Below are 18,400 nucleotides of genomic sequence, written 5' to 3' on the forward strand. Positions count from 1 at the left end.
TCATCGAATCCGGCCGTGTATCCGGCCAGTTATTGGCCGGATTAGCATGGGATTTTGAAAAATTTTGGGTTGCTCACTGCCAGCAATCCGGCCGGAGATCTGGCCAGATCTTGTTCGGATTGTGACGTGACCGCTTTCCATTTGCGTTTTCATTTTCATTTTCGTTTCCGTTGAGGTGTTTAATCGAAGACACCGTGTGGTTTAGAAATTCCAACTTGGTAGTCTCCGATTGTGTGTTTTCTTGTGGATTCATCGCGCATTATGCAGGGTTTTGTGTGATTTGACTCCGTAGTCCTGGCGAGAGTTAGGCAGACAGTCCGCCGAACCCTTTGGTTCGACTTAGGGGGAGGTGGGGCTGTCACACTACCAATTAGAGTTACCAACGAATTTATCTTGAATTTATGATATTTTTCATGTTTCATTGCTCAAAAAATATCACCTAAATTTGACTAATATACTTCAGTCAGAAGATATCGAGATTAACGAGTCCTTAACTTGTTAGAAAAGCAACCTGTTCAACTCCTGGATTGAAAGATGAAGAACTAAAGAACAAGCGAATTCCCTTGGTCAAAATCCTGTGGAAAAATCATGAAGTAAAAGAAACAACCTGAAAATTAAAGAAGGACATGCAGAAGAAATACCTTGAGTTATTTGCAAGTAAAGGTGAAAATTTTGAAGTCGAAATTCTTTTAAAGGGGAGGGAGTGTGAGGACCCGAAAGTTATTTTATATTTTCTTTTATTTTTAATAAGTTAATTTATATTTTCTTTTCTCTTAATTTACTTGCCTCAATTTCTTAATTGTTTTAATGGTTGAGTCATGATTTTTATCCTTTTCCCTTATAAATAATTTGGTATATGTTAAATTTTGTAATACATTATGCTTTTGTGACTAACCAGTAAGGTGTGTACAACAAATTTGGTAGACAAGAAGGGGTGCTGTGCAAGAAGGATTATGGGACAAAAAGTATTAAGAGTTAATTGGAGGAATAATAAATATCTTGGTGATTAGAGACAAATCAAAAGACAAAGAGATAGGCTTGAACCAAACTTCGCCAAGTGTCAACGATCCAAGCCTTCTTTAACCAAGATAAGTCTTGCATTTATCTTCTATTTCACAACCAAAACTCCTTCATTTTTTCCTTCTTGTGGCCGAAAATAGAGAAAGAAAGGGGAGACAAAAACCTCAAGTTCTAGCCTTAATATCTTGCTTGATTCGTGAGAAAAACAAAGAAAAATCCTAATTTACTCCATAGATCTTTGAAACAAGTGCGGAAGAGAGCTTTTGGTGAAGTTCTTGGAGAAAGAAAGACCTTGATTTGCTTTCCATCTTAGGGTTTGAGGTAAAAATACTAGGAACCATCTCTTTCTTCTTTTATCTTGAAATTTAATATATGAAGCAAAAGAAGCTAAAGGAAGCATACGTATGGAAGATTTCATGGTTTTGTTAAGTTTTATTGAAATTTTCAATTTTGATGCAAGATATATGTAGTTTAGCTTAGAGCTTTATATATGTGAAATTTTGCTAGATTTCCTGTTTAGAACATATATCGAATACCCTATGATATGTTATTTTGATTGTTAGTGGTTTTACCATGAAAATAGGATTGAAATTGGAGGGTTAACTTGAGGAATTTCTGGGACAAGTTTCTGAAATTTTTTCCTTGTTGGTCAAGTTAGAGAGAGTGAGAGTTGAGGGGTAATTTAGAGTGATTTGAACCTACTTTACTCAAAATTACTTGAGAACACCTTGATTTTTACATACAAGTTGGATTTTAGCCAAAACCAAGCAATTTAAAAGAAGGAAAGTAATGATTGCCCAAATATGTTTTGTAGTTAGATGTGTCCAGTTTTAAACTAGTGATTTGTGTCACTTTTCTTTAAAAAGTCGTACCTATATTTACTATATATTACGCCATCTTGTGCTTGCGGTCTTGAGTTACCTAAGTTACATTTACGTGGTTTTCCTTTGATTTTTACAAGTAAAACTTATGTATTTTGAAAATCTATACTGAAAGTTTTCATAGCCTCTTGCTAAACGATTTCTGGTCGCAGATTTCGAGAGTGGCCAGGAGGCAAAGCCTGAGCTTGACATTGATAGACCTTAATTGGTTGATGAGTGTTACAAATTGCATGATAGAACTTGCCACTTGATTGAAATACTCTCTTGTTACAATTGGAAAATACTTATTTGATTGGACGAGTGTGTACTTTATCATGCTTACCCTAACTTGACTAAAGTAGTGTGCACTATTTGCAAGTGAATTGGTATTCATGGTTGTGACTTGAAAGTAACTGCCTGGGATCCCAAATCCCATCAACTAGTTAGTCGAATCGAGCCAACAAGGGTTTGGTCGAGGAGATTGATGAACCATGGGTACTGTTTACTGTTTATTTCACTGGATTCGGTCTACTGAATTTGGTATACTCAAGTATTATCTCTACTGTTATCTTTGGACTTCGGACCCGATAGGGGGTTGATCAGTAGATAGAGATTGGAGATAAGCGGTGCTCTACTGGACTTGTTACTATATGTTCATAGTTGACGGAGTATCAACAGATCCTGGATAAGCTGTTGCCGAACTAGCTCGCAAGAGCAAAATTTATCCTTATGCATGAAAAAGTTAATTGCCTAACTGACTTGTTTACTCGAAATGTTAATGTCTACTCTTGTGAACTTTTACTTTCTTCGTTTTGAGATTACAATATATATATATAACTGCCAACTTGCTACTTTTTTTGTATGTTATCTTGGAACCTTACTGGGCGATAGCTCACTCCATTAGTTTGTTTTTCTTACAGGGGGTGAGAACGTGGGCTTGTGAATTGAAGAAAGCTGGCATTTTATTTTAGGTCCCTTGTCTTTTGAAGAAGGCTAGCATTTTGTTCTTGTGTTCTTCTAGTTTTAGTTGTTTGACTTGAGGTTGAATCTCTTGTTATCTTATGGGTTTGTATGAGAATTTGATGACCACGAATGTATATATCTAAGTTTTGAAATTGCTATTGCTTTTGTTATCGAGACTCTTATATTGTATTGGGACTTGTGCGTGAAACCTGGGAAGAGTTAGGCTGGCAGTCCGCCAAATCCTAAGGTATGCCCTACGGGGAGGTAGTGTCGTCATAGTGACTGATCTGCGAGCCACAAATCGCTGATTACCTCGCAGATCTCTGATTTTGGCTTGCAACTTACTTTGCAACTTGTACTTTGTTCACACAACTTTTTGAACTCATTTTTCTGACCAAATTTTAGTGGGAACTGCCCAAAAAACCTGCAAAAGATGTTTCACAACTCCAATAAACCAAGTTTGTGAGTTCAAGAAGAATGTATATCGTGATTTTACACTTTGTCTTTTGCATCAAAATCCCTCTTTAAATAGAGAAACTCTTCACAAAGCACAGTAGAGAGTGAAGAAGAGAAAAAACAAGAGTTTAATCTAGTATAGTCTTAGTAGTAGTTGTTAGTCTAGTTTAGTAAGAGAACTTAAAAGAAAAAGTGAAAGGATATTCTTGCACTTTACTTATTTGAGGGAACAACTTGTAAAGGAATTCAAAAATTCAACTTCAAGAAATTGAATAAAAATTCTTCTTCCTATACTCTTGTTCTCTTATGTTTGTTTTCAATGTTTAGTTGCAAGTGTTATTAATGCTTGGATGTACGCAATATTAGGGTAAAGATGAACTTCTTGTTGCTTTGATATGAAACAATTAGGAATGATTATGCTATTTCATGCTTTGGCTACTATAAGAACTTGTGTATGCTATTTATGATTATCTAGCCACTAATTATGAATTATTTGATGATTGTATGATCAATGAAAGTTGTCTACATATAGATTTTCCTTCTTTGATCCTAGTTTTGTTCACATGAAAATAGGGAATAAAGTTGAGTGGATTTTCATGCAATAATTTCATTGAAATTATTAAACTTGTATCTAACCTTTTCTCTATAAAAGTGGGTTAAGGAAAGGTATAAATTGTTGAGAAATTGGAGAAAGTAATTTCCAACAATATAATGTTCATTGGCAAAATTGAGGGTATTTGGAAGTTATTTCTTGGCAAATCATGAAATTCAGAACTTAGTCATCCTATCTAGTTTCTATTTTTGGCACAACAAATTATTGTTAATTTTAGGAAGTCTCTTAACTTGATCTTTGAGCAATCTTATTTTCTTTAATCTTAGCTTAGTTTGTGGTTACTTTTTAAATTGGTTTAGTTGTTTGTCTAAATAATAAGGTGAGTGAACAAAACCATAGTACTTTTCTTAGTCCTTGTAGGATCAATCCTAATACGCTATACTCGTTGACCCGTATACTTGCGGATAGAATAATTAGGTAAAACTTGAAATTCTAACTAGCAATCAAAATCCCTTTTTCCAGTTAAAAGCCCAACCCTCAAATTTGTGAATGTTGTAAATGCATCACGAGAAGGGCAACAAAATACAATATGTGAACAATAAAGAGTATCTTTATTGCCGAATAAGATAACGGGACTGTCTTTATTGCATCACCGATCCTATTTTGTTTTCATCATTCATGTCATTAACAGACATTATCTAATTCCTTTTAATAATCTTCCAATTTTGAAGCTGGTAAAATTTGAAACCTTCACAAGTTAAACAGTTCGATATGAAACTAATCATTATTCTATTATATAACTGGAGAGTTCAAAAGAAAATCATTATTGGTATGATAATACACACATATACTATTATATGTAAAGTCAATTCATGCCAAAATTAATGCATAGAAGACATTCATAATGTACTAAAATGTGTTAGTGGCTGAAAATAACTAGTTAGATATTTTGTTTGCCACAATCATAGGTGCAAATATAGCTTAGAGAATGATTGAATACTACAATTAATGTGAAGGGAAAGACGGCAGATCCCTTTCACCATGGTAATGAAGGAGGTACCTGAGTCTTCTACAACCATTGCCCAACTCCATTTCTCTGCAAGTTAGATGCAAGATCACAAGTTTCCTTTCCACCAAGAAACAAAAGGGGTCTTCTCTCACTTGCCTCTCTTTAATTCTCTGTCTCTCTCTCTCTCACACACAGAAACGTAGAAACAGCGAGAAGCACACACATGACATGAGTGCACTTATAACAACCCTTCTTCAGTTTTTGACGTTAAGCCCATCTTCCTTTCTCCTCAAGCTTCTGTCTCTCTTCCTGTGGAAAACATCGTTAAGACTTTTTGTGTTGCAAGGATTTCTTGCTCAAGACGCATATTCCAACAGCAAATTTTCTATTTATCATTAAATTGATATAGATATCTAGGTACACTACTTCCACAAGATATTTGACATCCTATGAGTATTCCCGCACGGTGCTTCCTTCTGAATTCATTGAAGGTACTCAGTCTGTGAGATGACGGAAGGCAACTTCTTGAATAAGCTCTTCAAAAATATATTCTACTTGCATCTTGTTTCGATTACGATCTTGGTGATTGTGCTTGCTATTCGCAGCATACTATCGGCATCCCATACTCACCATTTTGACACTCAAGATTGGTATCTACCTGTCCTGGTTTCAACTGCTTTCGCTGCAATTGCTGGTTTTGCATGGCAAGCGCTTACAGCCTTCAACCCTCTGAGAACTATGAAAGTAGCATTTTGGCTTAGCCCTCTGCTGATAGGTTTAGTTGGTTTCCTACTTGTCTCAATAGGTACCACAGGCAGCTTGGTGGCTGCTGCCATTGCAGTAGTTTCTGCAGTCACACAGTCACTCTATTGGTGCTGGGTCCAACCCCGACTCGAGCATGCTGGTCAGATTCTATTATTGTCTATTGCAATTCCTCCTCAAATAGCCACTGGAGTTGCATTTCTGTCCATCATCACCTGTACCCTGTACTCCAGCCTTTTGTTCTTTGGCATTGGAGGGGCTACAGCCACAAATACAAGCTGGGACATATTATTCATCTTTGCAATACTATTGAGCTTGACATGGACTGCTCATATCATCAAGAACACACAGCAAGTTGCAATCTCTCACATCAAATATATGCAACTTACATATGGACTAGAAATTGGTACAATCATGGCATTTAAGAACACATTTAAGCACTCAATAGGGACCATCTGCATAGGATCAATTCTTGTACCTGTCATTTGTGTCATACGGGGTTCATCCCGTGCCATCAGTATGGTTTCAAAAGATGCTGATGAATTCATGTTCTCCTGCACAAGTTGCTATTCCGCAATTGCATCAAGGCTAGTAGCATATGGCAATCGATGGGGCTTCGTGCATATAGGGCTTCATAACAAAGGCATTGTGCAGTCATCAAAAAATATCTGGGAGATGTTCCAGAGAGCTGGTATTGAACAATTGATAAACTCTGACCTAACTAGCTCATTTTGCTTCCTAAGTGGAACTGCAGGTGGTGCTGCATGTGCACTACTGGGAGGTTCATGGGCTCTCATGTCTCGTAGGAACTATGCAACTGAGGTGTCAATATACACCTTTTTAAGTGGATATTTCATGGTAATACCTTATTGAATATACTTAATCCGAAGTATCCAAGTTGAAATTATAACGTCAACAACATAACTTGAAGGAGATGCTGATTACATGCTCAAACAATCTTTGCATTGCAGATTCGGGTGGCAATGTCATGGATACAGGCTGGCGTTTCTGCATACTACGTGGCCTATGCGGAGAACCCACAGAACCAAAAATTTGACTGTACTATTCCAAAATTCATTGAGGAGCTGCAAAGATCTCGTGTATAAAGGTTACTCATATTTTCTACTAGCCCAAAGGACACTTGCATATGCAGAAAAGCAACATTCTTAACATTCATTGATTTGTACCAAGAAAGCAAATTTTTACATTTTTTAATCCTCTATCTATTCTTTCTTTCCCATTCTTTGGGTCCAAGCCCATCTCAGGATACTTTATTGAACTACTAAGCTCTTGTTCGCTCTGTAAATGGCAAAGATATATTTTCATCTCTTTCCTTCTCACTATGATCTGTGTTCAGACACACAAATGTTGATCAGTCACAAGTTCTAATTTTGTCTACAACCAAATATAAAGAAATACTCTAAGTTACAATTGCCATGCAATTTTGGGGTACCAAATCAAAAGTTCAAAGCAAACATATTCTGGAATACATAAACAGTTTCATTTTGATTCCCAAAATAATGAATACTCTACACGATTCATTGCACTATTGACAATGAAAAGAAAAACAGCAAATAGACACAAGTCGGGAAATTACTTGACCTCCGAAGCTATTTAGTATCATATACTAATGCATTTTCACTTAAATTCCTCACATCCTACTAAATAGTAAACCTGAACAACCAGTTCTACTATCACCGTGACTAGATCTGCATTCACTTACATGCTATCATAGTATAAGATAGTTCCAGCAATGAAAACATCACCAGGACCAAAATCCTGCTCTCCAGGGGAGTCAAAGGTGACCTCGTCCACCACATTCTGAGCACATTATGTTCCCAGTTCCACCACAACCTGCATTTTACCAGAGTATGATTCAAACTTGTCAACCATCTTGATGTCAATTTACAAAATTATACTACTCTTACTTCAATGTTAATTAACAACTGCTAACTCTGCACAAAGCCACCTTATAGAAAACTAAAAGTTAACCAAAAAAAAATAAAGGCAATAAAGAGATTTTTGAGAAATAACAACAAAAATTTCACGTGTAGAATGATAATTATGATTGCACAGTTGGAAATCCTGAAGGTTTCCAATTGATTGAGGAAACCTAATTTAAACTATGAGATCACGAAAAAACCAAATACCAGAGTGGAAAGTTATAAAGGCTTAGATGTCGTCCATTAATCAATTTTATTATATGCTAAACTAAAGGCAAAGCCCATCTAAACCAAAGTAAGAAAGAAAAGAGAACCATTTGTCAGCTACAGACATGAAATCCATTACACAGAACTTTTTGCGTAACAACTCAATTAACAATGTTCAAATCTAAATCCCAAAGCAAGGACAAATGGTTGAAACTAGAATAGTCCAAGTCTTTTGAACGCAATGATAAGTACTACACAAGTGATTTTCTCATGTCTGACCCATAAGCTTGGCTGTTGACGAACTAAGAATTCCTCGAGAAAAAGAAATTAACTTGATTTTTGGATTGTTGACAGGAAATTTTAAACAAATATTCTCATTCCTTTATTTGCATCCATGAGAGCTCTCCACTTTGACCAATTGGTACCTCTTGTTTATGGGACTTCTTAACACTCTTAAGCTTTGACCAAGTAAAATTGACTCTCAAGAGAAAATAGAGAATGAAGTCCCAGTATGCATTTAAACCACCCTGGTGTAATGCATTACATGTTTCAAATTTGTTCTCTCATGCATTATAGATGAAGCATTTTTGCCATTCTACATGATTTTAGACAACACATAAAATTCACAAATATGGTCAAGAAATAACTAAAGTTGTTAGCACTCTCTGTCTACTTGAGTTTTCATGAGCTTTGAAAACATGTCATCCAAGTTAACTTGCTGAATTAAAACTTGGAAAGAAAATCATGCCAGGCAAATTCTACTATTTCATCAGGAGAGATGACTGATCTGTAAATCATGCATAAAAGATATTGGTTTTATCCCAAGTCAGTCTCTGCCATCCTTATGAGTGGATTTCCCAATCCCGACTTCATCTCTTACTTATGCAATTATTTTACACAAAAAAAAAAAGCCAAAGCATAACATTGATATATAAGCTTGCAAACATTCATATAATAAACAGGTTAGTGTATTTATGTCTACTGAAAGAGCACTCCGTGATTTCCAGCATTAAAAGATAGATCTTGAGGAGCTTCCAAAAGCACAAGACACCACATGCAGCAAATGACTCTTCAATAACCAAGTACAACTCAATATCTTTGACTCTTTCTCTCATTTTGCAGCCTCCATCCCTTAAATATTGAACAAAGGGTAGTAAAACTTTAGGTGCATGCCATCGCTCTAGAACCATCAAAACTTGGTGAAAAGGAGTTGTAAGATTAGCCCTATAGAGAAATAACAAAAATTACTATAAAAACTGACAACTATCTATCTGTTCTTAATTAGCTAGTCCTCCGCATGATATAAATCATCCAGTCTAGAGAAACCATAGTTAATGTTTGGGCTTTGATTCAGTATTTATTTAGTTATCCAACTCCTGGCCTGTTTTCAGCAAAGCATTTCCACATCCACATGAATCTAGCTTGAACAGCATTGACCAAATTTTGAGATTTTGAGGAGATAGTTGCCCTGTCCCATGCATTCTAGTGGAGTAATCATGTTTCTGGTTTTGGCTAACCTTTCCATCTTTGAGGTCCATTTCCATATAAAGCGAGCTATAGGGTCACTAATAGAAGCAGCTCATGTTCCTCAGAGCGAAGAAAAAGGCAAGCACTTTTTTGTATTAATGGCAGGTGGGTCTCATAAAATCTATGCATTTGTTTCAGACCTGTAATCTCTATTAAAGGTTTCATAAAAATTATAGGATAAGTACCACCATTTGGTCAGGTCGACCGCACAAGCTCTTGTGGAGATACAGTTATCATCTACATAACTAATAACAACCTATATCAGGAGATGACATTGTGACTTATTTTTGTCATTTTCTCTTAGGAATCTGCCATCCTACTTGTTTTCTAGTTTCATCAGTAAGTCCCTCTACTAGACAGCCATCTTTTAAAAGAAATCTTCCATTGGCTGCATTGCATCATGTGAAGACAATAATCAATCTGATGTATGTTTCAAAATTGATAACCTTACTTCTGGCCCTAATTTATTGCAAATAATCCTGTATTTAGGTAGTGTTTTCATCCGTTTACATACACACTGACTCCTATGCCACCTCATAGGATGCCAGAATCATATTTCCCCACCAATCCAACCCAGTCTTAGCATACCTGACCAATTACGAGGTTTAGCTACAAAAGCACCATATGATTTTTCAGTTTCTTGAATAGTATGTATGCATGTCTACATGCATTATAACTTTTCACATAATTAACCAAGCAGCTTATCCCACTAGATAGATTGTATGCCAAATTGCAAAAGCACAATCTTACCATTAAACTAATTCTTTAAAAAACAAGAACAATAACTCCAGATCAATGACATAACCCAACACCTAAATCAAATTGCAAAAGCACAATCTTACCATTAAACTAATGCTTTCAAAAACAAGAACAATAACACCAGATCAATGACATAACCCAACACCTAAATCAAAACCACACTGAGAATTCACAATCACATGGTTTTACAATTTCAATGTTCATAGCATAGATTGCAAAGTTTGGGATTAACTGTCAAATGCAAAACTTTATGGCCTGACAAGCCCTCACTCAGCCTTCAAACCAGCTTAACCAAAATGTATATCCATTGCCGGGTGCCAGATATGGTCTATAAGTAGAAAGTCCTGTATATGGATATTAAAAACAAATAGAAACGCTTGGGGAGAGATCACTTCTGACATTCTTCTTCCTCAACCCCCCCCCCCAACCCACCCTGGCAGCCTTCCAACCTCCTTCCTTTACTGACACCTCCTTCCTTTACTAACACGTTGCAAACTATGTTCAAACATAAATAGAAAGTAACAACTGAGTTAAGCATCAAGTACGTACATCATAAGCTGAATTTAAACTGACAGTATATACACTAGCATCCATGGATGCTGTGCCACTGAATCCCAATTTGAATTTAAACTTCACTTTTTGCTCGTGGAGTATACATCTAAGGGTGATAGTGTATACCCTAACAATACACACATACATATATACACAAACACACACACACACACAGATATATATATATATATATATATATAAGAGTGCAGCAGGTTCAATAAGAATGTTCATGCTTGGCATGCTTGCATCACCTTCTAGGAAAAAGAAAATCAAAGGACAAAAGGGAGAAAGAAAAAGAGCAGAGGGATCAAAAATTTACCTAGACATCTAACTTTCACAATGATGCCTTGACTCTCTAATATAGAGTCAACATACAAACCAGAACCAGTGCAAGTAGTGCAAAGGACAGCACCTTTGGCTTGGCAATCAGTACATCGAGGATTATTGCCAATATTTTTCTCAGCCAAAGGTATTCCAATTGGCTTCTCAATTATTTCTTCTGGTACAGCCTTGTCATAACAAAATAGAGATTGAAGACTACCTCTCTGTTTATGCACATCACCCACTGAACTTGACACAGCCTGCTACAGTAAAGTATAGAGTCAAGTCTTCTGAAAACTCTGCAGATATTATGCGATTCATAGACATATGCTACAAAAACAATGAGAATCTAAAACAGTCAAAGACACATTGGATCAGTTGTAATCTCCAAACTTTTATGTGCATTTACTCCAAGCTTAATATCACAAATACAGAATATTAATGCTAAAGGAAAAACAACTTCAAAGTAGTTTGAACGAAAATTAGATATCAAGAGACATTACACGGTCCAAGATGCAATTGAACAGTGAAATCATAAGCCTTTGACTGATAAGAATTGAACGCAGTATCTATCTAAAGTTTCACTCGAAGTCCATGTTAAAATTTTGCAAAAAAGAATCAAAACATATCAAATATGATCTTTAAAATCATTCTATTGCCTGCATGTGCAATTCATGTAGTTGGAAATGACTAGAGAAAATGTCTTTAGTCTTTCAAAGCTCTTATCAATTAAAGGGAATTTGGTTATGATAGTGGGTGGCACTTAAGTACTTCAAAGTGTACATGTTTTTCATATACAACAATTTTCAGTTTCACCCATTACTCAATCATTACAGTCTCCATTGTGGTTTGGGGAGTGATTGGTGGATGAAAAAGAGGACAAAAAAAAAAGTATCTGTCATAACAAATTAACCCTTTGAAAATGATTGAGCCCATGTTAGATACAGAATGCTTTCATTTGTAACTCATTAATAGCAAAGAAAACAAAGCGTGGAAACCTAAATCACGTCATTTCAAAAATTGCAATAGAAATGAGGCCAGAGTTTGCTTTCCCATCTGAGTCATTGAACAATCCAAACATTCCAATCCAAATTGACATCTTTCCAATCGGCCAGGAAAAGTTTCCAAAATTCCCTCAATGATCCATATTAGTCGAAGGCCTTCGGCTTATTTTAGTACCAACTGTAGTCTTGGAAACTAAAGTTTCCTTCTACGAGTTTAATGCAGTTTCTCTAAAGTGCACATTACTACTCTTGCCCAAAACTACAAACCTCTTCCATCCATGTCCTCTCTCCAACCTTTATACTTCAGCAATTCTAACCTAAAAACAAAGGGACACAAAATACTAAGCCACATGCTCAAGACAAAAGAAACAACATCACAATTAACAGCACCAGCTAATCCATCATTTCTCCTTCTATGGCGACTTTTACGTATTCTCAGTTCGTTTTTCCATCATGAGACAAATTCCGACCATAGGTGCATAAGTACATTAATCTCCATATTTCTCACAGTTCACATACAGTATAATCCTCCATCATATCTGCACATTATAAAAGACAAAACAACACTGGCCTAACACATCCTGTCGAATTATTGAGAGAGGTTTAATACATAACTAATTGCTAAAGTTATAGACTGAATCTAACTACAACAAACTAGAGCACATTTCATAACAGGAAATTCCTAGCTATACCTATGTAAATAATGAATTCTTTTTTTTTAAACCCTCCCACCCCTCCCCACACCCTTCTCATCCCCAACCGTTAGGCACAAGATTCGAACACTAAACCTGACAGCAGAGAAGACTCTAGGAGCACTCCCCTGACCACTGTGTTGACTCCATGCATGAAAAACCTTGAAATTCACAATCTATCCAGTTATCTATTTTTTTTATTTATCCAGTTATCTATTTTGGGACTAGAAGAAAATTGATTTACTGCTCCAACCTAGCATAAACAGCTATCTAACAATAGCTAAAGGCATTTCTTATTCTAGCATAGTTCCTGGCTAATTCTTGTAATAAACAATATCTGACAACAATTAAACAGTTCTTGTTCTTTTTATATAATTTCCTACTCCTGAATGAAAACCCAAGGTCAATTTTCCCAATACTCAAGTATTATTAACATTCATGAACAAATAAAGACAAAAAATTGGGAAAAAAAAACACATTTAGCATGTATTTGAAAATAATACACATAAATAAAACTAAAATTACCAAAAGCTACATAAATACAATTTAAAAAATTAATAATTGATAAATTGAACATCACCATACAAAATTGCGACAAAAATATACCTTCAAGCAGCAAACGGCGACGTTTGGTTGCTTTCCAAGCCTTTCCTTTCTGAACAGAGAATAACCATAAAAATTCTTCTGGGAATGATGATGACAATTGATCAGAGAATTCCATGGGAGAACGGCAGAGGACGACGTCGTTAACGCGCATTCCATTTTTTTCTTTTTTAAGTTTTTAGGGCGTCGGAAAATGAATATTGATGATTGAACTTTGAAAACCGATTGATTTTACGAGGAAAATATAAAGGTTCTTTTTGTTCGTATTTTTTCGTTATCGGTTATTTAATTTCGGTTTCTCAGGGTCGGAGTCGATGATTTCGAGGAAATGTGGGTGTTTGCTGCTTCTTCCTTTCGTTGTAAACAAAGAAAGAGAGTAATGGTACCTGTTAAGCGAACATGTAGCTGGTGAGCTCGGTTCGGCTCACATCATATGAGTTTGAATTTGGTTTGTGTGAGTTCGAATTTGGTTCACTTGTTTAATTAAAAGAGTCGAGTTTAAACGTGAAATTAAACTTAAAAAAAATCGTTTAAAACATTTCACATTTCATAAAATAATTTTTTTCACCTCTTACTTTTAAAAATATAATTTTACGTTCCCTACAGATTCGTATTGATCAAATTTAGTTTCTATCTAAATTTCTGACTAGATTTTGGTCGGAACCCATCACATGCCTTGCACGTAATCATTTTTAAGGGGCAAAATTATTAAGTTACATTTTACGTAATCCAATTCACAGTCCTTACATTTTACAAAATAAATTTTTATATCCCTCATTGATCATGTGTACGAATAAATTTTTCTTGTTTTTAAAAATCCACGTATATGTCCATATCATTTCTGTGAGAACTTGCAAAATCCTTATATATTTCTTGAAAATTTCTTTTTATTTGAAAATTATTTGAAAAATATTATTCTATACCATCTTACTACTCAATCACCCTAGAAAAAAAAAATGCCAATGATCATATGAAATTAGGGTTTTCCTTTCCGATTTCAAATTAAAGTGAAATAGGGTTTTTCGTGTATTCGCAGTGTAAGGATCAAATTTGAGAGTATGGATCAAATATGGTGCTTAAGAGTAACTTTTAGGTGAGAAATAATATGTGATTAGAAGCTATGATATAAAGTTAATGAATAGGAAGTAAAAGCCCTAGTACGTGTAATTTAAGGAAAACGGATAGAACTGACGTGTACCGTTCGTTACCGAATGAGTACACCGATTAAACCCTACTTTATTTCTTTAATCTCCTCATTTTATTTTGACTAATTAGCCTTAAAATATCTTATACATGAGTCACCATGGTGGGCCAAAGGAAGAAAAAAGAAAACTCTAGAAAGGACACATGTCAAGCCCTTATTGGAAGGAGCTTTGACTAATTTGTATCAACCATCATAAAACAAGAATTTAACCAAATCTTCTCCATTTCTTCACCACCTTGGCCGAAAATAGAGAGAGAAAAAGGGGAGAGAAACTTCATCTTCACCAACTAAATTTCTTGCTTAATCTTAAACTCCAACCATAAATCTTGTGAATCACTTCACAAAAACTACTCTTTAGGGAAGATTAGAGCTTTGTATGGCAAGATTTTGAAGGAAATGTTGTGGTCTTCTCCTACAAGCATCCAAGGAAGGTATCATGGCTTTTCACCCTTTTCTTTTTCCCAATTTTGGTTAAATATGACTCGAAGCTTTTAATTTTGAGTTACAACGGTTAATTAGTGAGTTTTGTTGGAATTGGGGGAAATGATTAGCTAGGGTTTCATTTTCAGCTTTGATTATGATCACATATCCTTTAATTGATGTTATGAAGTTGCTAGTTGGAGGTCTTGATGATTTAAACCTAACAAACATGAAATTCTAGTAACAAAGTTCTAATTTCAGGTTTAAATTCTCACAAACACCATTCTGCCTGTTTTTGTTTCATCATGATAGAGGCCGAATTAGCCTTAGCTCAAAACATGAAAGTTGTAGAGAATGATGTTTTATAGTTGCCTACAAAATTTTAGCCCAATCGGAGCAATGTATCCTATGAAAAGACCGAAATACCCCTGCTACCCTGTTTCTACCCGAACATGCTAATCAGCTTCTGTAATTGGTTAGTTTGACCAGGATTACTACTGATTTGGTTGATGATGTCTTCTTAAGAATTATATCCTTGTATCTTAGCTTTGAAATGGCTTTGGAATTACCTGAATTGGAGTTGTGTGTGCTGAGATATGAATGAATAAAGCAGGACTGCTAGTTGATTTCTGCAGTGAATCTCGAACTGGAAAATTTGGAATTGTTTTGATAAATTTGACCTAGTTAGAGTGAGAACTGGACTGAGTGGTCTTCATGGAAGTTGTAGGTTTTTGTCTTAGATTTTCAACGCCTCCAAGAACACCCTAAAGGGACTTTGGTAGCTTGAGATATGGCCATTTAAATGTAGTACGGTTAATTAGCCGATTAGTTGGAACCTGGTTCTGTGAACTGGGAATTTGATTAGGTTACACTGGAAATTTGACCAAGTGATCTTCATGAAAGTTGTAGGACTTTGTCTTAGCTTCGAAATGGTATAAGTTTAACCCCAATCCGATAAGCGTAGCTTCAGCTGTGTCCGTTACGCAAAACTCTATCAAATCTGTCTTTTGTTAAATTTGATTTCCGCACTTGTTGTTAGTTGATTTTTGCCCTTGTATTGTCTTGAGCCTATTGGACGGCTATTGAAGTTAGATTGTTGTGTGTATACCTTTGGGTTTAAATGAGAAAAATAATGAAGCCAAAATGGCTAGAAAATTAGGTAAACACAAAGGGCATACTGCCCAAATTTACGATCGAGAACTAGAAAACTATACTTGCAACTTGAGTAAGGGTTAAGAGTGAATATCACTTGAACTATCTAGGATATTTGCATCTTCTTTTACCGAGGTATATAAGTAAGGATTTGGGCGAACTTATACCCTTGAGAAATAAAATAATGACTGCTCGGAGTACGTTTTCTTTATCACTTCGACTTAAATGGAGATTTCAAAATTTTACGAGCAAGCATAAGTTTTATAAATATTTTACTCATAACCTTGGTTTAAATGTACTCTTTTTACTTCTAAAACTATACTTATACTTTGTACTAGTAGTTATTCGGATTTTCTTTGGTTCACTTAAACTTTGGAGGAGTTTAACTATAATATTTTCTCTTGGCTATTATTAGGGTTTCTTGGCGATTGAGAGTGTTATCCGGGAGGATACTTTGGACATTATTTTGCTTAACTAGGTGAGTGTTCCTTGTTTGTTATATTTCATTGACTTATTGGCTTGTTATTATTGATTGATAATGTGTTAAATGCTTTCAATGATTGCTTAAAATGAGTTTTCTAGGCGAGTGTGTACTTTATCGCACTCGACCTAAATGAATGTGAAATTTTCAATGATTAAATAATTAAATGCTAGTTGCGCATGAATGTAAGCCATTTGGCTGAACTGGGCCCTTGCTCTTCGTTGCTGATCGACTCGAGTCAGAAGCGGACTCGGTCGGGCAATTTAGTGACCCTGGGCGAACGTTTGGTATACTCGAGTATTACCTTGTTGTCGGGTGGAGTCTGGCCAACGTCCAGGAGGGGGTGAATGAAATGAACGAACGAATGTCAATGCAAACGAGGGTTTTACTTACAAAAAAATGCATTTTAAATGATTGAAAGAATAAGTGGAATGACAGGAGAATGAATGACCGAACGAACGAATGAATGGCTCCATGTGGGTCGTATCCTTTTAATGAATGTGTTTATCTCTTTATTTTGTATTTGTATCTTGAATTATTGGTTATATGTAAGGAATGCTTTGAACTTCTTGTTGCCTATGTGTTCAGAACCTCACTGAGCTTTTAGCTCACCCCTTTAGTTTTGTTTTCCTTAACAGGGGGATGCGAGCAAGGACGAGAGCCCAGTGTAGGTTAGCCTAGTCTAGTTTTTTTGTTTTGTAATGGTTCTCGCCCTAGTGCTTGGCACGGGCTGGATGAATGACGAATTGAGAACCTTTGTATATTCGATAATTGTACTTCCTTTTGAGATAGAAATGTATATAAGTTTCGTTTTGAGTTTTGGATTGTTATTTCGTTTGATCTTGTGGTTTTATTTTGGATTTGATTGAGATTCGACTGAGTCCCGGTGAGAGTTGGGCAGGCGGTCCGCCGAACCCTCTGGTTCGCTTTAGGGGGAGGTGGGGCTGTCACAATTTCTGTGAGGACTCGAATTTTTTCTTACTTTTATTTTATTTTACTAGTTTATTTAATTATTTAATTATCCGTTTTCTCTGATTAATCTATTTTATTCATTTTAATTTCATTTGTATAAAATAATGTCTCATTTTATGTTTTAAAACATTTCGTTAGTGAATTTAATTTTTCTGCGGCTCGTTTAGTAAAAAATAGCGAATACACGCTTTTCGAGATAATATTCGGTCCGCAAGCACAATGATCTTGGAGAATTAATTTTAGACTAGTAAGTATGAGTAATTATAGTGCTAGAGGAACTACATTGGAGGATTAGTATTTAAGGGTAACAAACAAGAGGAAAATTGGTAGTGCAAGACACTATTGGAGCCACTATTCAAAGTTGACTTTTTTCACCAAACATAAGGCTAGTTTTCTTCCAACTTTTCAGCACAAAAATCAAGACATTTCACACACACTCTCTCTCTTATTCTCGGCTAAACAAGAAGCTAAAAGGGGAGGAGAAAATTTCATCTTTTGCTCTCCAATCTGGCTCAAAGATCTTCATCCAACCATCAAAACTTTGGGTTTTTGCTCTAACTAGAAGGAAGGTGCAATCTTGTGGTGATTTTTGGTGAAAGTGTTGGTGAAAGTCTTGCTTACAACTAGGGTTTAGGAGCTTGAAGAGGTAATCACTTCATCCTTCTTTAATCTTTCAAATTTTACCAAGAGTAGAGGTTATATTTCATGGGTTTGAAACCCTAATCAAGAAGTTAGGCTACAGGACTTGAGGAACTTTTATTTCTTGCTAAACATCCAAGGTAGTGGTCTTGAGGTGACCTTCTAGGTAGCTGACTTGAGGCCTCTTGCTTAATTGTTGTTGTTTGTGTGATGAGTGACTTGATATTGGCTTGGTAAGAGGAGAGAAAGTTGGAAGAAACTCATGGGAAGAGCTGGCCGAAACTGCTGCCTTGTTGCCTTG

General features: G+C 35.7%; 2 protein-coding genes and 2 long non-coding RNA genes across 5 annotated transcripts; 3 read left to right on the plus strand and 1 right to left on the minus strand.

Moving 5' to 3' along the window:
* The first annotated feature begins 1,153 nt into the window (after positions 1-1,153).
* LOC140008100 (uncharacterized) lies at positions 1,154-3,013 on the plus strand. The gene is made up of 2 exons (XR_011815507.1): positions 1,154-1,341; positions 2,801-3,013. It is a non-coding gene; the product is annotated as an uncharacterized lncRNA (long non-coding RNA).
* A 1,825-nt stretch (positions 3,014-4,838) lies between these two features.
* On the plus strand, positions 4,839-6,941 carry LOC113691826 (protein PNS1-like). Its single transcript, XM_027210125.2, has 2 exons — positions 4,839-6,481; positions 6,595-6,941. Exons 1-2 carry the CDS (start codon positions 5,369-5,371, stop codon positions 6,727-6,729), a joined length of 1,248 nt encoding a protein of 415 aa, XP_027065926.1. The 5' UTR covers positions 4,839-5,368; the 3' UTR covers positions 6,730-6,941.
* A 146-nt stretch (positions 6,942-7,087) lies between these two features.
* LOC113691827 (uncharacterized) lies at positions 7,088-13,693 on the minus strand. 2 transcript variants are annotated; one of them, XM_072053839.1, is made up of 3 exons: positions 13,235-13,693; positions 10,931-11,195; positions 7,088-7,477 (listed from the first exon to the last, which is right to left on the minus strand). In XM_072053839.1, the coding sequence occupies exons 1-3, from the start codon at positions 13,388-13,390 to the stop codon at positions 7,419-7,421; spliced, it is 480 nt and encodes a 159-aa protein (XP_071909940.1). In that variant the 5' UTR covers positions 13,391-13,693; the 3' UTR covers positions 7,088-7,418. The 2 variants fall into 2 exon arrangements, with proteins under 2 accessions (XP_071909940.1, XP_027065927.1); XM_027210126.2 differs by having other exon boundaries at positions 10,931-11,192; positions 13,235-13,691.
* Positions 13,694-14,687: 994 nt separating this feature from the next.
* LOC140008101 (uncharacterized) lies at positions 14,688-17,304 on the plus strand. The gene is made up of 3 exons (XR_011815508.1): positions 14,688-14,866; positions 16,423-16,485; positions 17,127-17,304. It is a non-coding gene; the product is annotated as an uncharacterized lncRNA (long non-coding RNA).
* The last annotated feature ends 1,096 nt before the right edge of the window (positions 17,305-18,400 follow it).

Source organism: Coffea arabica, chromosome 6c, assembly GCF_036785885.1.
Source record: "Coffea arabica cultivar ET-39 chromosome 6c, Coffea Arabica ET-39 HiFi, whole genome shotgun sequence".
Classification (NCBI taxonomy): Eukaryota; Viridiplantae; Streptophyta; class Magnoliopsida; order Gentianales; family Rubiaceae; genus Coffea; species Coffea arabica.

Coding starts and splice junctions, on each gene's coding strand:
- LOC113691827 (XM_072053839.1), bottom strand. CDS start 13,390: ATGGAATGCGCGTTAACGACGTCGTCCTCTGCCGTTCTCCCATGGAAT. Junction 11,196..13,234: donor TCGCCGTTTGCTGCTTGAAG/GTATATTTTTGT, acceptor ACTTTACTGTAG/CAGGCTGTGTCAAGTTCAGT. Junction 7,478..10,930: donor TGTGAAAGTTAGATGTCTAG/GTAAATTTTTGA, acceptor GGTAAAATGCAG/GTTGTGGTGGAACTGGGAAC.
- LOC113691826 (XM_027210125.2), top strand. CDS start 5,369: ATGACGGAAGGCAACTTCTTGAATAAGCTCTTCAAAAATATATTCTAC. Junction 6,482..6,594: donor TTTTAAGTGGATATTTCATG/GTAATACCTTAT, acceptor TTTGCATTGCAG/ATTCGGGTGGCAATGTCATG.